The 22,787-nt window shown below is 51.1% G+C and overlaps 1 protein-coding gene across 1 annotated transcript; it reads left to right on the top strand.

The window, feature by feature from the left end:
• The first annotated feature begins 734 nt into the window (after positions 1-734).
• On the top strand, positions 735-2,168 carry foxi1 (forkhead box i1). Its single transcript, XM_056577771.1, has 2 exons — positions 735-1,395; positions 1,591-2,168. Exons 1-2 carry the CDS (start codon positions 735-737, stop codon positions 2,166-2,168), a joined length of 1,239 nt encoding a protein of 412 aa, XP_056433746.1.
• The last annotated feature ends 20,619 nt before the right edge of the window (positions 2,169-22,787 follow it).

The raw sequence follows: 22,787 nt of genomic DNA, 5'->3' as shown, positions 1-22,787 counted from the left end.
TTATATAATGTGATAGATAATATCGACTCATTTCTCCTGACTCTTACCATAAAGCCAGTGGGCCCAGCGGTGCGTTGCTCCTCACTCAAGGCCTCACTAATAGCAGTGTCAAAGGCCAGCGGTGGTTTCGTTCCGTCAGAAGACTTTTACCAAACATAATAATAATAATAATATGATGGAGGTTATATAGGGCCTTAATGCACGGTGGAATCTTAAGCAAAACTTCAAGAAGGTTAAGCAAGTTTTTGAAGTTAATGCTCAAAATCCGTTAATTAAAGTTCCTATTTTCTTTTTAATTTAACAGCCCTATTTATTTATTTTCGTTTTGATTTCGATTTTTTTTATATTTTCGGGGGGGTTATTTAGTCGTGACTAAATACGTTTAGTGTGACTCAATAACTTTCGTCATTCTTGACTAAATATCTGAACTCTTCAGAAGAACCTCAGATGAGTGCTCAGCCAGGACGCGGTTTCGGTGTGGCTCATTGAAAGGCAGATCTCCAGAGCAGACAGTCCGCCGGGCTGAAGGGGTGGGACCCGCCCTCCCCCTAGGAGTGGGCTCCGTCCCAACGGGCTACCTGTAGAGAGGGCTGGGCCGTGCTCCATAAATACTCCTCCCTCAGGGATCACCGCTGCAGTCCCACAGCAACAACAGCCACGCAGGAAGTCTACTTCTGGGGATCACCTCTCCACTCGTCCATGCCTGACGTCGTGACGCATCGCTGATCAGGACTATGAACAGCACGTTTGGACATCAGCCATCGAACCCGCGGCCCAGCAGCCCCCCTATCCAGCAGCAGCACAGCGCACAGGAGCTCCTGGACATGGCCGTGTACTGCGACAACCTGGGCATGTACCAGCAGAACCTCCACCAACAGAACCTCCACCACCACCACCATCACCACCACGCCGCCCAGAGGCCCCCGGCGCACCACCCGCCCGGCGGCTACGGGCTTGGGGACTACAGCGCACAGGCCTCCAACCCCTACCTGTGGCTGAACGGGTCCGGCATCACCCCGGCCTCCCCCTACCTGTCCGGGGGCCCCGGGGCCGCCTCGTCCTACCTCCAGCCCGGGTACCACGGCGCCGGCCAGCGGCCGTTCCTTCCGCCGCCTCCCACCAGCTTCGGAGGGGCGGACCTGGGCTGGCTGTCGGTGTCCAGCCAGCAGGAGCTGTTCCGGATGGTGCGGCCGCCCTACTCCTACTCGGCGCTCATCGCCATGGCCATCCAGAACGCGCAGGAGAAGAAACTGACCCTGAGTCAGATCTACCAGTACGTGGCGGAGAACTTCCCGTTCTACAAGAAGAGCAAGGCGGGCTGGCAGAACTCGATCAGACACAACCTGTCACTCAACGACTGCTTCAAGAAGGTGGCACGTGACGAGGATGACCCCGGTACGTCTTAAAACAATGCAATCTATAATCTGTCATCGATAATCTACAGTGTTCCTACTGTTCATGCACCGAGTTGAACACCAGAATATATTTATAGGCCTATAATCTATTCCCAATGTTCCCACTGTTCAAGACCCAAAAGGTGACGCGATGGAATAATTACTAACGTTCTCTGTCATTCATTTGTTTTTAAAGGCAAAGGAAATTACTGGACTCTTGATCCCAACTGTGAGAAGATGTTCGACAACGGGAACTTCAGGAGGAAGAGGAAGAGGAGGAACGACGCGAGCGGAGAGAACGCAGCCGCTGCGGTGAAGTCGGAGGAGGACGCGGTGCTGAAAATCTCCGTCTCGGACACCTCCAGCCTCCTCAGCTCCTCCTCCTCTCCACCCAGCCTGCAGGACTCCCCCAGCTCCCAGGAGTCCAAGTCCTCTCCGTCCCCGTCCCTGGACCACAGCCCCTGCTTCAACAGCTTCGTGTCCAACATGACCTCGGTTCTCACGGGCAGCGGCAGCAACAACCACCTCAGCGGCGCCATCAGGGGCAGCATGAGGGACTTTGGGTCGGGCCACCTTGGGGACATGGGGTCGCAGACGTCCGGCCTCGGCTCGTACTCGCCCACCCTGGGCTCCCCAGTGCTGAACTCTGACCACACGCACGGCGCCTCCAACCGGATGAACTATTACGCGCCGATGGCGCAGGCCACGGCGGGCCTCGGGAACCACTTCAGCGTGAACCATCTGGTCTACTCGCGGGAAGGGACGGAGGTCTAGACTCTATCTGGTCTATACTCGCGGGAAGGGTCGGAGGGCTGTACTCTATCTGGTCTATACTCGCGGGAAGGGACGGAGGTCTAGACTCTGACTCGTGTCGGAACAGGCCTGCGTGTATTGCTCGGAAACCCCACGGATTGGTTGGGTAACATCCACATATAAGCGCGTATCTGTCAGTATGTGGTCTGCTGCGTCCTGTCATCAGTCTGTGCTTCGTCCTGGGTCTCTGCCGCTTCCTGGGTCTACGGCGTCCTGGGTCTTTGCTCAGTCCCGGGTCTGTTGAGTCCCGGCTCTGCTGAGTCCCGGGTCTGTTGAGCGGTGGATGCTGACCCAATCATCCGCAGAATCATTGCAGGCGCAGATATGGACTGAAGTCGAGCCTGGTCCAGCGGAGGCCCCCAGACCCTGTATATTTAAATATCTATTTTTCTACCTGTTAGCGGGAAGTCCCGTTTGGTTCCAAAGACATTCCGTTCGCTTCGGTTTATCCAAACCGAGGCGTGTGGATAATTGTGCGATAAATACCTTAAGAAGAGGGCAGTAAAAGCCTGTGTACAGAAATTATTTTCCTAAGAATAACCCTTGAAACATGTATTTTAAAATTGTGTTCTGTGTTTTTATTTAAAGTTGATATTTGAATAAACGTATTCATGTAAAAAAAACAAATAACTTTTGTGGATAATTTTTTTCATTCTTTTAATTTTGTATTTATGTATTGGCCTTCTGTTCAACGTTAACAAATCAGTGAGTTTTTTTAAATTCGTTTCCACCATGCGACCGACGTCCTCCAGTAAAATGTGGTGGATATTAATGATCTCTTCCCTAATTGAGCGTTGCAGATCTGTTTTAATAAAACTGGACTTGCTGACTTTCACACTATTTGAAGTGAACCCATGGACGTTGAAAAAAACCAAAAAGCCACCATTCGATAAAGGCCCACTTTTGTCCGACCTAGTTCAAAATAACCCCGAAATACGTTCCCCGTGTCGATGCGTTTCCACACCTGACGCTGGGAAACGCGCGGTCAGAGGCGTGTGTGTGTGTGTGTGTGTGTGTGTGTGTGTGTGTGTGTGTGTGTGTGTGTGTGTGTGTGTGTGTGTGTGTGTGTGTGTGTGTGTGTGTGTGTGTGTGTGTGTGTGTGTGTGTGTGTGTGTGTGTGTGTGTGTTTGGGGGTGTTTCTGTCAACACAAAATGCATTTTGCAAAAGCCTCCTATTCACACGAGAAGCGCACAGCATGCCGTGCAGAAACCAGCCATCCCATGATCAACTAACCTTCCCATTAACATTCGACCAGTGTCCCAAAGATAACCGCAAAGCCCTCACACTCATTCGTGTGATTGAACGACATGCTGGGTGCACGTATTATAAACGGAGCGCGCATTAAAATCGAAGTGTTTGAAAAGATGAAATAACTCCTCTTAATTGGTTGATAATTAAACCCACTCAGGCGTTTCGTTGCCTGAAATCCGGCACAATAAATAATGGACAACAGCGGACCTTGTGGCCCCGGCTGGGCTACAATGGGTGCTGGCAGGAGACGCGGACCCCCCCTGTGCTCTGATGAAAATATTAGGATCTGGGAAAAAGTTTTTGTCACTCCAGCCATATTCCTGCTCTTTTGTCGCAGCGCCGTGGATTAAACAATGAGGGTGAGCTGTCATATCGAGCGGGGTTCTCACAGCAACACTCATCACTGCCCTTGTTGTACTTTCTCACCCCCGACTGTGACGCCTTTCACCCACAAAGGGCCCGCATTTAATAACTCTTTAATGTTCACCAAACTCCTGATACTTCATCAACAAGTAGTGGTATGACGCACCACCACCCCCCCTACCAACACGCACGTAAAACACTGAGTGCCTTTGAAAAAAACGCTCTGACAATGCAATTAAGCAGGAGAACCAATCATATCGCTGATTGATTACAAAGGAAGTCATCAAATAATATTATCGAGTCAGCCTTTATTCCCAAAAAAACCACACCAATACATAATCAATCTGTTTGAAGTCCCCGCGAGGCTCCACAAGTCTCCCACTTCCACCTTGAGAATGTAAACGCTCAGGGGCCCCTCTGCCTGAGGGCCGGGGCCTCCGGGCTCCTACGAATATGAGCCGTGGGCCAGCCCGCTGCCTGGCTCCCTCCTGTAACGTATAGCGGCTCCGGGCCCCTGGGGGCCGATGGGCCAAGCAGCATACCTCTGCTCAGGGGTGGGCTCAGCACCCCTCTCCCCCCCCCTCCACAGCCCCCCCCCCTCCCCCCTGAAGCCGTGTGCTAAACCTATAATAAGGGGCTTCAAACTCACGCGGTCATCCCTTCATATACACAGTTGGCTTATAATTGAAGGGTGCCTGTCAGGTCGGGCTCTGGCGCTGCCTGGGTGCCGTGCTCAAAGGGTCCCGTGGCAGTCGGCCTCGCTCCCGGAAGAACCGCCAGCGACGGCGATGAGACGTGGGCCCTGCAGGGAGGGTCGTGGTTTCAGATTGAGACCCGACGGGGAGGTTAGAAAACGGAGAACAGGGAAAGTAAACTAACACACCGCACTTCTCTGTGGAGCTCAGCCTGTGTTACTGGACTGAAGGGGACCCGTGGTCTATGATGTCGTCCCCAGGTTCGCCCCGGGCACGGTTCCCTGTACCCTGAGACCCAAGGTTCATCGGTGACACTGTCTGTTTCCAGATGTAAATCTGCCATCATTTTTGTTTCACCCTTTGTTTAAGGGTTCCCACGGTGTAAGCCTGTTCCGAAATCGGGTAGTTGGCCATCGATCTACTGCCATTATGTTCCAGACGAGTAATGGCAGCACCCACAGCTGAATCTTTGTTTTGTTCCATTGTCACATTAAGTATCTATTTCTATATTGTTCCAACCCTAGCAAGTGCATACAAACTGCCCAGGCTAGGTAGTTATCTCCAATAGCGCCTCAAGCACTAGAAATCCACAAGTTTAAATTCTGTGTTGACCCACCCTTTATGCATGCTAACAGACTCAGAGACTGAGGCACGCAGATAGTGTGCAGAGCATCAACTCAACGAGTGGCGAGGCTACGTGTGGGAGGGTGTTTTCTGTTTTATTGACTGATAAACACTCTTTTGGAACCTATTGGAAGTCAATGCTCGCCAACTTCCCAGTGTCATAACTCAACTGTACCTGAAAGAGGGGGTGAGTTTATCAAAAATCATGGCTGTTTTACATCTGGACATAGACGATGTCAACAATTAACCTGGGATCTTGGCAAACCAGTCAAGGTTTAAGGGTAAGCCAGGGAACATCGCCACAGGTTTTAGCGAGTGAAGTTAGCGGTGAAGTTAACGAATGAAGTTAGTGAGTGGAGTCAGTGAAGTTTGCTCATGGACTTAGCCATGGGAGTTAGCCAGTGGTTAGTGACAGTTGCTTGCGATTGCTCATCACGTGGATAACGTTGCACTCAACAAGGTGTGAAACTTCTCTTCCATGAGCCATTGAGGAAGATCTACTCAGTGGATAGTGGAGCGAATGAAGCCCATTCATCCCAGAGCACCAAACGGTGTAGATAAAACACATTTCTACCCACGCATATTGAGTAGAGCCTCATGCAACGCTGTTCTGAGTGAGTTGTCATTCCGATGCAGCCGGATACGACCAGTGGAAATAAAAATCGGTATTTAACAGCCTCGATCATCATCGCACGTAGGACATAAAACCCATGGCCTACAGATTAACCCACGGGGCCGTATGAAAAGCGATAGTGCCAACGCAACAGCCCTCTCCGCTCCAGCCACCGGCCGAAGAACACGATAGGGCCGCCCCAGAAGGGGCCGCATCCTGTCTCCGGATCCACTCTGAGACGCCCCATCTGTCGGCAGCAGTCAGCGCGCGTCGCAGGGGTCGTCCCCGAGATAACGGGTGGATGTTAAATGTTTAAGAGAACAATCTGATGACAGGAGGGGCGTTGGGGGTCAGGGCGGACCGCGCTAGCCCAGGCTCACTGATCCTCACTGCACGGCGGGGATCATGTGCGCCAGCGGCAGCTGAGGCTAATGGGTGTGATCTGCGTGACCTGCTTCAGTTTCATCACAGATAAAGAGCAGGCAGTGTGCCGACTGATAGCCTCAGGGGGTCGGCATCCCCCCCTGCGTCCCCCCCCTGCGTCCCCCCCCCACTCCCTGGACATATGGATCACTTTATACAGAACATGTCGTGGCCCTGCTCACGCTGCAGGGTGTGGGAGAGTCTGCTGCAGAGGCAGCAGACTCTTCCAGTCTGAGGCGGAACTTTATTTAAACTTTTAGGGATGTCGGGCGTTTTGAGTTTTAGGCCGGGACTGGAAAAAAGATAACTAACACAAAGAGAACCGATTCGTCTTTGTGGATCGGTTCTCTCACTCCTACTTCTACTTTTTCCATGGTGTATTATTTATTATTATTTATTTGTGTTTGTACTTTTACAGTTGGGCAGTATATTTCAAAAATATACTTTCCCCAACAATACTATCAAGAAGAACTTTTCGTCGCGTCCCAGTAAACCCAAAGTGACTTCAAGGTGTTAGCTTACAAGGTTTAATGCTATTCTTTGCAACTATTCCCCAAATACACAAGAAGTAAAACGCCGTCCCCAAAGTATTCGTCAGGTTGACTAAGAGGTGTCCTCCGTGTGCTGCTCCTCCGAGGCGGTGGGTTCCCAGGCCGCGGCGCAGGAAGGAAGAGGTAATCTTGGGGGTAGTCTGTGGGCGAGGGAGGCGCTGGCAGTACAAACACTTCCCAGAGCCCTGCCCAGGGAGTCAAAGAGATACAAGGATTAACGGACTAGAACGAGCCCCTCTAAACCCACAGACGGGGCCTGTCTTCAAATCTGTCCGTCTGGTAAACCTATCCTCGGAAGACTGTAACCTATCCCCCGCCTCGCCCCGTCCGTCCCATGAGTTATTCTTCCACAGGGTCTCGGTTCCCCCCCGTTCGGGAACGTCCCGTATAGGTCGACCCCTCTGTCATAACAAATCTGCGCTCCAAGTGGCTTTTTTACGCCCTTTCAGAAGGCAGGCATCCATGCGGACGCACCCTACCTGGTGTCATCGGTTAAGGGCTTCAGGGTCCTTTGTTGGCCGCTGTGCCTTTGGGTTCGATAAAACAACACAACAGCATGACGCACAACAAAAAACAGAATCCATCGACGGCCGATTGGCATTGTTGGAAAGCAATGAACACTGCCTCCTGCGTATTATTACGAAGCAGTGTTATTCAGCAGTTATAATTAAACCCAGAGACTAGAGCGGGAGAAGTAGAGGCTCCCTGTTAAAGTACAGGGTCTGATCCACATATCCGCAGTCCCCCTAAGAGTAGACTCCTCCATGGTAAACAGCAGGGGAGAAATGACATTAATAGCACGATTGTATTTCTCTCCCTTCATAACTGCTGGTTTGAGACTAAGGTCCAGGGTACAGAGAGCGTTGATTCGAGGCGGAGGCTCAAACAAACAAAGGTCTCTACACTTTATGGGCCTTTTCTCTTGAACGCCAGTATAAAGATTGTCCTTAAAACACTTATAAAAGAAAACCGCTCTTCCCGACAGGCGTCTGAGGCGAGGAGCCGGAGCTGTCGGCGGTGTGTTGCCCGCGGTGATCCCACCCGGCTAGATCACACCTGCGGCCTGTCAGTGCCTCCTCTTCACGGACAGGAAGTGGTGACAGATGACAGAGGAAGTGGCTGTCCCCCGGGAGACTGGGCGGCACGGAACCACAAACCTTTTGGTGGTAAGAGACGGAAGTATAGCGGCGGGCGGGGGGGGGGGGTCTTAGACCGGTCGTTGAGAGCTGTCTCTGACGGTTTTCCTGTTTTAACCCTCTTCTTCAAAGAAGGCGTCCCCTCCGAGGGAGTGTGATGTCACCCCGGGTTGCTGCGGTCGTGGGGACGGGGCCTTCATCATCCACCTGGTCCCTCTCTCCCTGACACTCTTAATGTGCTGCAAGGGTAGGAATTGATTAATTAACGTCTGTGTGTGTGTGTGTGTGTGTGTGTGTGTGTGTGTGTGTGTGTGTGTGTGTGTGTGTGTGTGTGTGTGTGTGTGTGTGTGTGTGTGTGTGTGTGTGTGTGTGTGTGTGTGTGTGTGTGTGACTGTGACTGTGTGTGTGTGTGGGTAGGTTTGCTTGAGCTTATTTGTGTTTGTCTGCGTGAGTGTGTCTGCTCAAACTGCACATGTGTGTGTGTGTGTGTGTCAGTGTGGTGTGTGTGCGTGTGTGAATTTGCCTGCTCAAACAGCGTGCACGTTTGTGTGTGTGTGTGTGCGCGTGTGTGTGTGTGATCCTGGTGCACATGCCTGGAGGAATCCCCTCTGCAGACCCCCCACTGGCCCGTAATGAGACCCCCTGCCTCCCCCTCTATTATGGGGAACCACGCATACGAGAGAGAGAGAGAGAGAGAGAGAGAGAGAGAGAGAGAGAGACACTCACACACACACACACACACACACACACACACACACACACACACACACACACACACACACACACACACACACACACACACACACACACACACACACACACGGGCCCCTGACTGGGGCCCTCCCCGTGCCTAAACCATCAAACGCGCCCCACACCAAGAGGCAAGCCACGGGTCCCCGATCAAGATCTGTACCTGAGCAGGCCCCTGTGTGAGCTGCAGTAGGTCTGTGGCTGGGGGGCCTCGGTCAGGGGCCCCTCCGGCGGCGGGAGAGACCCCCCCCAGGGGAGCCTTTGTGCTGCGGGTTCTAATCCCGGGCCTGCACTTCAAGGCGGCTCTTCTTCTGAGGCGCGGGCTATGTAAAAGAAATGTAATGTAATAATCTGTTTGGAAAGGAAGGGGCCGGTGAAAGGCCTGCAACCGTCCTCTTCTATTGTGGCGTCTCTTTAAACCCAGGGGTGCTTTGATAGGCTTACTGTTATCAGAGCCGAGTGTGTGCTGATCTACTGTAAGAATGTCATGAGTGGGACTCAGTGAAGCTGTTTGAAGTATCCATTCGTCATGTTAGAACTCATAATTAATTACGTTTTTTGGGGAAAAGTATTTAATTGCAAAACTTGGTTGATCAATTCTGTCGTAGCACTTTTATTATACAAAAAAAAAAAAACTAAATCCCATACAGTAAAAAAAACAATAGAAGCATAGGAGAGAGCATGATTTAAGACCAGATTAAACTCTACTCTGAGCTACGGTGGCCCCCGATGCCAAGAGTCAACACAGAAGACGGATGCTTATTTGCCCGACAAAGTGTTGAAACAAACAGAAGCGTATGACAAGTGGCCAGTATTGACTCTGCTAGTGGAGTCTATCAACCCAAACCACCGAGTGTGTGAACTATAAACACCAGCCATTCTCCTAAGCCTGCCACTGCTGCTGCTGCTCGCTGCAGGTTCAAAACCCCTCTTGCTCAAGTCCTGAACTGTGTGCAGTCGATAAACAAATACGCGTGTGACCCAAACACGCAATAATGTCCCTTCATTCTTTTCACAAAAGGTGCACCTTTGTCATTTTGGTGGCATTGCCGTGCAATGACGTAGCCTACTCCAGCAGAGGTACAACGGTGTGATTGCGCGTGTGCGTCACACACACACACACACACACACACACACACACACACACACACACACACACACACACACACATACACACCGTGTGTGTGTGTGTGTGTGTCCATGTGCGTGAGCACTATATGCACTATACGCATATATGCACTATACGTGCGCATGTACCTCCACAACGCTAACAGCACCAATTGAGCGCTCCACGTCCGCCTTTTAAAAGTGTGTTGACGTGCCTCCGCCCAAACAAAGAGCATCTTTTTTTTATTCCGCTCCAGTGGGAAAATAGGTCCGTACACGCCTGGGATAATCGGAGCGCTGCAAAGGCATAATTAAAACGACTCGAGGCGAGGCGTGTGTTCCACATCTGGACGGGAGCCACCGTGTTGACGAGCCGCTGAATCCTGCCGGCCCACCGGGGAGGCCCTCTGAGGCCGCCGCTCTCGGCTAAAGCGAGACGGGAAATCAGTTGACACACTTAAAATAATGTAGTGCTTACCTAAAAAAAATTGCCTATGTGAAAGTTCTATTCTTTACTTCACAATAAGAAAAATATGTTTTTTTCTTAGCAGTGACATTTTTCTTTCTTTACATAATAGTAAAGAAATATTTTTCTTACTTAATTGTTAAAAATAGTACTTTAAATTTTGAATATATATTTTCTTTTAATTTAGTATTATGTCACAATACTTTACAAAGGACGACAGTGAGTAACTGATTCCCAGAGCCTGGATAGCTCTCCTAGGCCCCCTGCTGCACTCAGCAGCCCCCCTGATGTTCCATTAGGACCATACGTGTGGAACGCCTTAATGTTCCATTAGGACCATACGTGTGGAACCCCTTAATGTTCCATTAGGACAGGGGTCTCAAACTCAACTTACCTGGGGGCCGCTGGAGGTAGAGTCTGGGTCGGGCTGGGCCACATCAAGTATTCCACAAAAAAAAGGACCACAACTGACCCTCTCTAAGTTAATGATCGGGCAATAATTAGATCATCTAATCGCTGACTACAGGGGACAATTCATAGCGGTTGGTGTAAACCGGGACATTTTAACGTCCTTTGGCTTTTGTCAGAAAAACTGCGTTTGACAACAATGCGCGGGCTGCACTAACACTAAACTTTGATGTCAAGTAGGGAGCCACAAAATATCATCCCGCGGGCCTCAATTGGCCCCCGGGCCGCGAGTTTGAGCCCCCTGCATTAGGAACATACGTGTGGAACCCCTTAATTTTCCATTAGGACCATACAGTACGTGTGGAACGCCTGGCCAAAAGGTTCTCAATGCTCTCACGCTGACCTCCTCAGATGCACCACGGAGTCACGCAGCACAGATCAGGATAGAAGGAACCTCGATTGTTTTTTCTAAAGCTGTCACCCTTCTGGTTCCACCTGGTGCCGGCAAGTTTGAGCTACACTCGCCGTCCGTTGATTGGTTGACAGAATCATCGTCACTTCCGTCCAACAGGGGGATAATAACAAAAAAACACATTACCCGCAAGGTATTTCTGGACAATGGCGAAAGCTTAGTTTGCTGAAGAAAATGTTGCGCAAAAGTTTGACGTCCTTCTTGGACGTCCTGCATTGTTGCTCTTTGTTCACCGTTTCGCGTACTTATAGGCTACCCTGTGTCGCGCTGCTATGAGGTTGGGATGCTTACGGAGCAGCCGCGGCTATCGCCATATGGCTTAAAGCACCCGTGCCCTGCCATAAGGGTACTGTCGGCGGTGGAAACGCGAGCCGTAACTGAGCAGGGCTATACCGCACCCTCCCTACTGGGTTGAGGCGTGCTGGGTCCGAAGCGTACCCGCCGGTGGAAAAGGGGCATTAGAAGGCTCTGAACAGTGATGGACCGGCCAGCACCCTGAGGTGGTAGACCAGCACCCTGATGATGAGCTGGGTCGCGCCAACGCCCCTCCCTTTTGTAAACGGTGTAATTATCAGATTCATTATGGCCGCCTTTCAGGCTGACACCATTCAAAGGGAGGTGTCACTATCTCTTATCATTATGCTAATGCTACCTGCGACAAGGCAGTTAACCCACAATGGTTTGGGGGGGGGTTGGGGGGGGGGGGGTGCAACAGTAGCTACCAGGCCAGCCTGCCTGGCTGTCTGGCAGACAGTCAGTCAGAGCCCTGGCTGTCTGCAGGGCGATAGGCCTCAACATGTCTGGGGGCCTGAGAGGGAGCCTGCGGCCCCCCCACTAAAGAGTTAAAGAGTTGGGTTGCTGAGGGGCTAGAGGGGGCCCTGGGACGAGCCCCCCCCTGCGGAGCTCCATCTGCATATGGGTGGGCTTGGCCAGACGTCTCCTGGAGCAGCCTTTCAGAAGGGTTTGATGATAATGACCTTCACTAATGAGACCCCGAATTAGTCCTCGGGTGTGTGTGTGGGAGTGTGTGAGTGGGAGTCTCTGCCTGTGCATGTGAATGTGTGTGTACACGCGTGTACGTGTATATGTGTATGTGAGTATGTGTATGGAAGTGTGTGTGTGTGCATGTGTGTGCATGCACGCCTCTATATCTGTGTGCGTGCGTATATGTGTACATGATGCGTGATACGTGTCTGTGTTTCTCTGTCCCTTTGTGTGTACGTGCGCGTCGACCTGCACATACACATTATCTGTATTTGTGTGTGTGTGTGTGTGCATTAGCGTCCGTACATGTCCGGGCCAACACCGTGCGCGGGCAACGTGTGCAGACATCTCGCTGCAACGTGTGAATGGTGTGAACGGCCACTGCAGTCAATCGTTAATGCGTCGGTAATATGGTAAAAAGACAGAGGGGGGATTATGGTCCATTATGCAGATGAGCCGTGAGCTTCGACACCAGGGGTCTGCACCCGGGTCGCTGCTCTGCTAACGAGGGTCCAGCTGGAGGCTCCTCGGCGACAGGCCGTCCCGAGGGGTCAGGTGGGCTGTTGGACCGGCCCGGCTCCTATCCATCATCTAATCATTCTAAAGCTGTCAAAGCGCCACTCAGACACTGTGCCTCGTGGAGCCCCCCCCCCCCACACACGCATTTACATTTACATTAAGGGCATTGAGAAGACGCTTTTATCCAAAGCGACTTACAATAAGACACACACACACCTCCACTAACACACCCCCTCCCCCCCCATTAGTTTGGATTAAAATGGACTCCCAATCGTTACATCAGTTGGGGGCCATCTTCCTCAGTATCATTACATCAGATTGGGGCCATCTTCTTCCTCCTCAGTATCGTAACATCAGTTGTTGGCCATCTTCTTCCTCAGTATCGTAACATCAGTTGTTGGCCATCTTCTTCCTCAGTATCGTAACATCAGTTGTTGGCCATCTTCTTCCTGAGTATTGTAACATCAGTCGGGGGGCTGTCTTTTTCCTCAGTATTGTAACATCAGTTGGGGACCATCTCCTTCCTCGTCAGGATCAGTTGGGGGCCATCTTCTTTCTCAGTATCATCACATCTGTTGGTGGCCATCTTCTTCCTCAGTATCAGTTGGGGGTCATCTTCTTCCTCAGTATCATCACGTCAGTTGGGGGCCATCTTCCTCATCAGGATCAGTCGGGGGCCATCTTCCTCACTAACATAAGAGCGGGGGGGGGGGGGGGGGGGGGGGGGAGCATCTATGCAATAACCATAATGAGGGATGATTCGGTGTGGTGGATAATGGCGTGTAATGGTACGGAGAGATGACAGCATAATGGCCCCTCTCACTCTGTTCTGCCGTTCTTATTACCAGGCTCAAGAGCCTCACCTGACCCCCCCCTCGCAATCATCTCCCTCTCACATATTAACCGGGCCAGCCCTTAAACGAAGAGCGCAATATGGGGGGGCGTTCTGCTTTTTAATGAAATCAGCCACCTGCTTAAGTGCAGGGATCCTCCCCTTCGGAGACAAGCAACCATTTCAGACGTGCTCCCGCCCCCCCCCCCCCCCCCCCCCCCCCTCGATGACTCATCCTGTTTCTCTAGCAAAAGGGCTATCAGATAAAAAGTTTGTAATTTGGAATCGGAGAGAAATAACCAGAGGCGGTAGGTATCAAATATCGAGCTTCAACGCTGCAGGAGATGTGTGGTTATTTTAGTGTGAGCTTGACTTAGAGTGAATCCGTTCCAATGAGGAGGCGCGGTGGGATTTAAGCTAGGTGGCCTTAGAGAAAGTGGGTGGCAACAGGTATTTTGGGGAGATAAGGCGGCTATTGTAATGCCAGTGTTCATCCTGATTAAATAGGGAGCACATGTCAGGAATAGGGGGAAGCTGTCAGAGCACTTTAAACTTATCAAAGAGATTTGGTTTTAAGAGAGGGGACATTCGCTCCGTCTCCTGGACAATGAATCTCTTTATAACCTCGTCCATCTCCGTCACAGCGCAGTGTCTGACGATTCGTGGCAGGCTTTTTTCCGGAAAGGGAATTTACGGGGAGGCACAGACCACACCCTAATAAATAGAAGGTGATTCTATTCTATATCAGTTGTACCCCAAAATCCTGATTGGCGCGTGTTCTTGTACATCAATGCCTCTCAACGCTTCGGAGATGAAACCCTGGGTCTTGCCAGGAACCTTGTTCTACCTCCGCAATTGTCTTCCTCTTTTGCTCTCCTTGAACATGGTGCGGTTTACTGTCAACAGGAGGGAATATTCACACAGAAAGGGTCAGATATTTCCCAAAGTGTTTATATAAAGTTATATATAACTTTGTTGTATACAGGGAATGGGTTAACCTCAATTGTTGATGCTTGGCACTTGGGGCTATGAAAATCCTTACTGTGCCAACAGATGTATTGTTGTTTCTCTTTCTTCTGACAAATGTACTTATTTTAAGTTGCTTTGGATAAAAACGTCTGCTAAATTCCCTACATGTAATGTAGACATTACAGAATATTCCTTCCAGAATATGCCACTGTAAATGTGTTGACATTCAGCATGCAGTATGGATGAGTTTTTGTGTGTGTGTGTGTGTTAAAGATAGCCAGCTATGTGTTTGTATGACACATGTGATAAAAAGATATTGAATTGCTATAATAAAATCCTTTCCCCAGGCACACCTCGGCTCATCATATTTTTAACATTTTTGCTGGCAGAAGAAGACAAAGAACAACATAATGTGATTCAAACCAGTATGATCCTGCACAGTCCACACCCTTCCCTGTTTCACATTCTTATTAACAGTGTGGTTCACTCAACGTATTGGGATAAAAACGTTGTAAGTGTAGGGTAACAAGGGGAATAGGATTATAAATATATAGCCTATGGTTTAATGAGGTCTGAAGAAGGTCATCTCGTGTCTGATGATGGTTAGGCACATTGGGCGTCACGGTCAAGGAAGTTAATACAGGCCTTCACATGGAATTGGGATTCCAATGATGAATATAATATATTATAAATATGAATGTAGATTCCATGTTGATATAGCCTTCCCTTTACAGTGCTTAATGCACCATTGTTGCTGTCAATGAATGAACGATTGAAGTCAGTTTTGCATGTTGCAGACCATGCTATTGCTTTATCTGATGGAGATTTCTTTGGGGCTGGGCCAGATCCTCAACTCCCATCTCGGCAATGATTGAATTATTTTTTGACTTGTCATGGCAGCCAGAACTCTCCTTTGTTAAACGTTTCTTTCACACATAAAGGATTCGAAAGTAGCTGAAAACTATGAATACATGTTTGCAATCACCAACTGAATCTTTTTACTCAGTTAACTCTCCGCGATTTAAACAATGATGTGATTTTGGAGTAAATTAAATTAGCATAACGCTGCTATGTTTTATCGTAGGGTGGGGGGGTGGGGGTGGGGGGGGGGCGTTATCGTGTAGCAGACTAGCAGTGCAGTAAAGAGTTGTCCGTGAGATACTTTACACACTTGACCATTTGTACATTTATCTTGCCATATTTCATAGTTTCTGTTCGTGTGATTGTAAATCCATTCATCTGTATCTCCCATTTAAATCCTTACACGAAGGTATGTCTTTAAATGTGAACTTTGAAAGGCGTGATAGGATAAATCATGGCAGAGATCTCCACCTATGCGGTTCCCATACATCTCAGATTTTATGTTCGTTGACTGTCTTGATTTGCCACTGGGCTGCGGAAGGGTTTTGGGTTTCTAGCCACGGCTGCAGAGAGGAGAAGACGCCACCTGCTGGAAAGGTTGTCGTGTCCAGTCACATTTAAAAACATCTTTCCACAAACGTTGCAAAAGCCTACAACGTAATGATAACCCAAATAAAATAAGAAATGTACTCCTTTATTTTATTGCAATATAGGCTACAAAACAACGTATATAGTTAAATTAATTAGATGATTAAGGTCCATTTGATTAGTATAAAGCTACCTATGCTCATTAAAACACACACAGAGAGAGAGAGAGAGAGAGAGAGAGAGAGAGAGAGAGAGAGAGAGAGAGAGAGAGAGAGAGAGAGAGAGAGAGAGAGAGAGAGAGAGAGAGAGAGAGAGAGAGAGAGAGAGAGAGAGAGAGAGAGAGAGAGAGAGACGGTGAGTGAAGGCCTGCCTGGAGATCTCAGGACAGGCAGAACAACACTTAAGAGATCCCCAGAGGAGAAACACAGAAATCCTTTTTGTCTTAGTGTTTTCTCTCTTTCTTCTCGGCGCTCTGAACAAAATGGCTTCTCAAGCCTCTTTCCATTAAGTCTCGGCGACAGGTTCTTCTGTGCCTGAGGGCCGGGGTTTTGTCAGACAAACCCCAGGTGATTGTAATCCACAGTGTTAAAAGCAGGGGGGCGTGACCTCTGGTTTATACAGCTCCGAAGGTTTGAGGTCACTAATCGCTGAACCATTAGCTAGCTATAATCAAATTAACTTGAACTTAAATTTCTGTCCCATTGAAGGCCCACCTCATTGCCTAATGGGTTGTAAAACAAATAGGTTGTTCTCAAAATCGTCGTGTGAATGGTTTACAGATTTGGAAATCTTATTTAAAAGCAATGTATGTGTTGTCTAATTCGTTCTGCATTCATTCAGTGACGCAGACAAGGTGTAGATAAATACTCCAAGCTTGAGCTGACTTTTATTCGGTGGGTCTTCTTCTTGAAATTGATCAGTCCATCCCTAATCTACACTGCATCTCGTCCTCTAAGGTAAATTCCTGCGGCCCATCGACTATTCCTCAGCGGCTTCTCTCAGTTCTGATTGTTTTTTTTGTTACCGCTTACCCTGCTGTCGTTTGACGGGTGGCTCCGCGGTGATCCATCACCACGACGACCGGTGAGCGACACGTCTCAAACGCGGCCCCTATCATACCTCATCCTCTTCTTCTCTTTCTTCTGTCCCCCCCCCCCTCCCCCTCCCCCTCCCCCTCCCTCTCTGTCCCAGGTTGTGTTACCACCTCCATACATCACCCTGACACGGTGCACTCTGCGTAGCGTCCCGGCCCGGCCCTTCCTCTGCCCGATGACACATCCACCGTTCCACCCGCTCAGGTTCGCCCGCTCCCTCCTCTGGTCTCTCTTCCCCAAAGACCCAGGGGTCCTCTCTCGTCTCTCCCCCCCCTGGTGTGTGTGTGTGTGGGGGGGGGGGGGGGGGGAGGGGGGAACACACGCCTGAAGCTTCGTCCTTATTGATTATAGATTATTTTGGTGAACGTACGCCATCATGATGTCGGTGCGGTTGTTTATTTCCTTGCCTCGTCAAGCCGGTCCAATCGGGACTCAGGGGATGGTGGTGGGGTTCCCAGGATCTGGGGTCCCGGACAGCTATACCCTGGTGACCCCCGCCCCTCCCCCCAAACACCCCACCCCACCCCCAGAATGACGGGAAGTCCCCCCCGTCTCCCCACCAACCCCCCCTCCTCCTGGAGTAATGGAGGAGGAAGAATGCAGAGGCAGGAAGTGCGTTTGACTCGGGGCAGATTGCTGGAGAGGGAGAATGGAGATGGGAGAGCTGAGAGATGGGCAGGTGACAATACAGGGTGGGGGGGCTCAGGGGGGGGGGGGGCGTTCAGGCCCCAGGGGGTTTCCCCCCCCCCCCCAGCGTGTCGACTCCGGACGCGGGGCTAAGTGCACCCAGCGGAGGAGGACTTTTACTCTGCAGAGTTTGGCAAGGTGATCCATTCTGCAACCCCCCCCCCCCCGCCGACCCTGCACTCCCCACAGACATTCACACGGGTGCACAGGCATACTCATGCATGCATGCTCCCGTGCCCACGTGTTCACACATGCACACTCATGCACGCATGGACACAAGGCACTGAAAAGCTATTATCCCACATTTGTAGCACATCTCACCGTAAACACATCTGTATAAGCACAAACATAACACAGACAGACACGCACACACACACACACACACACACACACACACGCGCGCGCGCGCACACGCACGCACGCACGCACGCACGCACGCACGCACGCACGCACGCACGCACGCACGCACGCACGCACGCACGCACGCACGCACGCACGCACGCACGCACGCACGCACGCACGCACGCACGCACGCACGCACGCACGCACGCACGCACGCACGCACGCACGCACGCACGCACGCACGCACGCACGCACGCACGCACGCACGCACGCACGCACGCACGCACGCACGCACGCACGCACGCACGCACGCACGCACGCACGCACGCACGCACGCACGCACGCACGCACGCACGCACGCACGCACGCACGCACGCACGCACGCACGCACACACACACACGCACACGCACAGAAACACTCGCCAGCTGACAGCCATCCCAGGCTGGAGGTGATGAATTCAGGCAGAGGGTGGAGACAGCTCCATCAGGAGCTCATTCCTCTCTTCCTCTCTCTTCCTCTCTCTTCCTCTCTTCCTCTCTCTTCCTCTCTTCCTCTCTCTTCCTCTCTTCCTCTCTCTTCCTCTCTCTTCCTCTCTCTTCCTCTCTCTTCCTCTCTCTTCCTCTCTCTTCCTCTCTTCCTCTCTCCTTCACTCCTCCTACTTACTCTTCTGTTTCTTCTCCCAAGATGTTGCTGTCCATAGATCCAGACATTAATCACCTATAGATCATATTGAACGCACAGTACTTTTCCGTTCTACATTACATTTCCCACGCCAGGTAGCACCCGGAATGCCTTTCCATTGAGTCGTCATGGTTTCCCCAAAGCTTCTAGAAGGCTTACCCGCACCGATCCAACCAAGACTGCCGCCAGGGGAGGGGTAGCCCCGACCGACAGGTCTGTGGCCCCTGCCGGAGAGGGGGCCCCCGGTCACCTCGGTGGTGACCCAGGGGTCAGCGCAGGTTATGTGCTCTGACTAATTGTTTCATACACATGCAGACAAGCCCCCCCCCCCCCTCAGGGACAGACACTGCGTCTCCCAGCCAGCGCCGAACCAAAGCATTGTTCCCACCGATGCAGGCTTTTAGGAAAGACGATATCGGCTTTTATCCCGAGAACTGGATTCAAAGCACCTCTGTTTAATTCATAATCGGGTGCTCGGTGCAGACAGGCCGTGGCAGCGTTTACACCTCGTCGTACGTCACGGTGGGAGACGACAAAGCCACCACTCATGAGGCTGAAAGGAGTCTGAAAAAAAAGAGTTGATGTATTGGATTGCATTCTTAACACTAGTTCTGGAGAGTGAAACTTTTGATGAGTCCAACCTTCTTTTGTCACGGCTCCAGGCAGTCCATTCTTTTTGGGGGGGGGGTGGGGGGCGGTGTGTGAGGGGTGGTTCGATTTATTTGCTCGATGCGTTGATGTGGAAGATGAACGACGCGGCCGATAAAGTTTCTGTCTTTTTTACGATGACAGTTCTTTCTCGGTCGGTCTGGCGAATCGTCCTCACATTCTCCTTCCCGCTCCCCTCGATTGGTGTGACACTGATTGACGGCCTCTTGACAGGCCGCAGCAAATCCTTTAATCCGTTCACGAAGCTCAACAGGGGGGCACTTGATGCACTTCACCCCGTCCCTCCCCCTCTCTCCCCCCTCCCCTCCCCTCCCGTGACTGCTGTAACAGACTCCTGGCTCCGTTGAGGTCTCTCTCCACTGGTCCTGGTGGGAGACGGTCTCTCTCCACTGTTCCTGGTGGGAGACGGTCTCTCTCCACTGGACTTGGTGGGAGACGGTCTCTCTCCAGGGTGGGGAGTGGTGTGGGGGCCAGGGTGGGGGCCAGGGTGGGGCACGGGGCCGTGGAGAGGGCTCTCAGGTGACACCTGGGTGTCTGTGATCTATGGAGCCCCGTCTCGCTCCACTGGGGGAGTCCTCCTCCTCCTCCTCCTCCTCCTCCTCCTCCTCCTCCTCCTCCTCCTCCTCCTCCTCCTCCTCCTCCTCTTTCCCGTTTGTCGTTTCATCTCTGAATGATGAAGGTGAACCTTCAACCTAGTGAGGTGTCAACACTCCGATGAAGTCTTAATGTATTGTATATATATATACACATATATAAATAGATGCGTATATATATGTATATGTACATATAGTGTACATAATACACAGTACTATGTAACTTTGTGCATGTATATCTATATCTCTACATTTAAATATATATATACATAGTTACACAGTACTCAAGTTTGTATGTATGTATATACGTATACATATATATATATATGAATGTATATATACATATAAACATATGTATAAATAAATGATCATATGTATACATACACGTATATATAAATACGATTATATAGTACTTATAGTATAGCGCTTCTTTAAAGAAACAGAGAAGATGTGTGGTTGTCTATGAAAGGTTTTATTATTATTTTATCTATTCATGCATCAAGTCATATTAATGTTTGTATCTTTATGTACGTTTATTCACTGTATGGTGTGGCTATGTATTGAGAGATAGGACTCTACTGGAGGTGAACAACACCATCCATCTGATGGATCTCCACCCTAACCCTCCACCCTAATCCAGGCTACCCCACCGACCACGATGGCACCATCACCCTGTCACCTCAAGCCCACCATAGTTCACCCCCTCATGTCCCCACACACCCTCCCCACACACTAACACCCCCCACCTGCGTGTTGTGTTTACTTGCCCGGGTTAACTGGTCCCAGGACAGCCAGGCCAGAGGGCGTGTCACAGGTTAACTGGGGTCTGACCCCCCCCCCCACCCCCCCCCCGGCCCCCCTGCTCTCCGGCTACCTGCCAATCAGCCCCGCATGAAGCGCTCCGCTGTCGGGCGGCCCGGAGAAAGTACTCCCGCCTCCCTCCCATCCATCACCCCGTCGCCGTGGGTACCAGAGAGAGAGAGGGTGAGGTGGTCCATCACCCCGTCGCCGTGGGTACCAGAGAGAGAGAGGGTGAGGTGGTCCATCGCAGGTGATTGGGATTGGTCAGTGGGATTCAGCACCCATTGATCAGGTCAGTGCCAAGTATGAAGGGGATGGGGGCGGGGGTCGTTCTCTCCCTCTCTCTCCCCCTCCGCTCTGTCTATACCCCCCCCCCCCCCCCCCTCTCTCTGTCTCTCTCAATTCATGTCTCAACTCAATTCAATTCTCACTCACACTCTCTCTCTCTCTCTCTCTCTCTCTCTCTCTCTCTCTCTCTCTCTCTCTCTCTCTCTCTCTCTCTCTCTCTCTCTATCTTTCTCTCTCTCTCTCTCTCTCTCTCTCTCTCTCTCTCTCTCTCTCTCTCTCTCTCTCGGGCAGCTAAAGTGGAGAATTGGCTCCAGGAGGTTTGGGAGAGATCTTATCAGCTGTTAACAGAAGAATGACACCATAATGGAGCGGCAGGGGTGCAATTACCCGCCCCCCCTCCCTCCCTCCCCCCCCCCCTCCCTCCCTCCCACACCTCAGCCCTTAACTGACAAATAAAGATGAACGGTCAAGATAAAACTTTAACATGCTCACGTTGTTTTACGATATTGGGCATCCGAGGCCTAGCATATATGAGAGAGAGAGAGAGAGAGCGAGAGGGAGGGAGAGAGAGAGAGAGAGAGAGAGAGAGAGAGAGAGAGAGAGAGAGAGAGAGAGAGAGAGAGAGAGAGAGAGAGAGAGAGACCCCGACCAGGCATAGCTGCCTCTTCTTGCTCGTGGACATTACTTGCCAAACAAAACATCTGCTTCAGCCAAGACATAGCTCTCTCTCTCTCTCTCTCTCTCCCTCTCTCTCTGTGTCTCCGTGTCTGCCTCTGCCATTGTGTTGTGTTCTAAGGGAAGGGAGAGGGGGTCAGAGAGGCCAGATAAGGATGTCCGGTGTACAGGGCTAGCTGTAGGGCAGGATTGACTCCGCGTTGTAATGGAGTTCCATTGGCCAGGCTCAGCTCTACAAACAGGTCACCACAGATTGTCCAGTGATAAACCCACCCAGCTTCAGGGACATGCAGTGATGCCTCGTCCCTCTATGGGTCATCGTGGAGTGCTATGGGTGCTTGTATGTTGTGTTCATGTCATACAGATTTTATTACCCATGAGTGTTGGAACATGCAGCCAAACGAACAAGCAAGACACACTGAGCTCACACCCACAAACACACCCACACACAGACGAGCCGACCGTAACGCACAGAAAAACACACACACACAAACACCTAGATTATCCAAACGTCACGCACAGTCGCATGTGTACACACAAACACACAAATTGACAAACGAGCAAATGCGCATGTGTACACACGCACGCACGCACACACACACACACACACACACACACACACACACACACACACACACACACACACACACACACACACACACACACACACACACACACACACACACACACTCATTCCCCTCTACCATCCAACCATCCCAACATCAGTGGTGGTGCATCTTCCTGGCTAGGCGGCTCCCTCTACACCCCCCCCCCCCCCCCTCCTCCTCCTGTTTCCGACCGGCCCAGAGCTCTGAGGGCTGCGGCCGTGTGGAGGTGGTGTCCATTTCACAGGCCCCTCTGAAATGCGTGGCCCAGGGACGGCTGGTGTTTCTAGTGTTTCGCAGGTTCAAAAGTCGTGCCTTTAATCCCGTCACACGGGGAGTGTGGGGCGCGCTGGCCGCATAATCCCACGGTTGATCTGCTACTGATAGGGTACCGGTCAGGGGAGTGTGTTGGGGGGGGGGGGGGGGGGGGGGGGTTCAGAGGGAGGTTGAGGGACAGCGAGGGATTAAGGAGAAGTGCCCACCTCTGATTCGATATCACCGGTGTTTGCGATGCAAACAGGCCAAGAGGGA

This window comes from Gadus chalcogrammus, chromosome 18, assembly GCF_026213295.1.
Source record: "Gadus chalcogrammus isolate NIFS_2021 chromosome 18, NIFS_Gcha_1.0, whole genome shotgun sequence".
NCBI lineage: Eukaryota > Metazoa > Chordata > Actinopteri > Gadiformes > Gadidae > Gadus > Gadus chalcogrammus.
This window is presented reverse-complemented; position numbering and strand designations above follow the sequence as displayed.

What these genes read in the sequence shown, in the direction of transcription:
- foxi1 (XM_056577771.1), top strand. Translation starts at nt 735, where the DNA reads ATGAACAGCACGTTTGGACATCAGCCATCGAACCCGCGGCCCAGCAGC. An exon ending in ACGTGACGAGGATGACCCCG is followed by an intron (nt 1,396 to 1,590) that starts GTACGTCTTAAA and finishes TTGTTTTTAAAG; the next exon opens with GCAAAGGAAATTACTGGACT.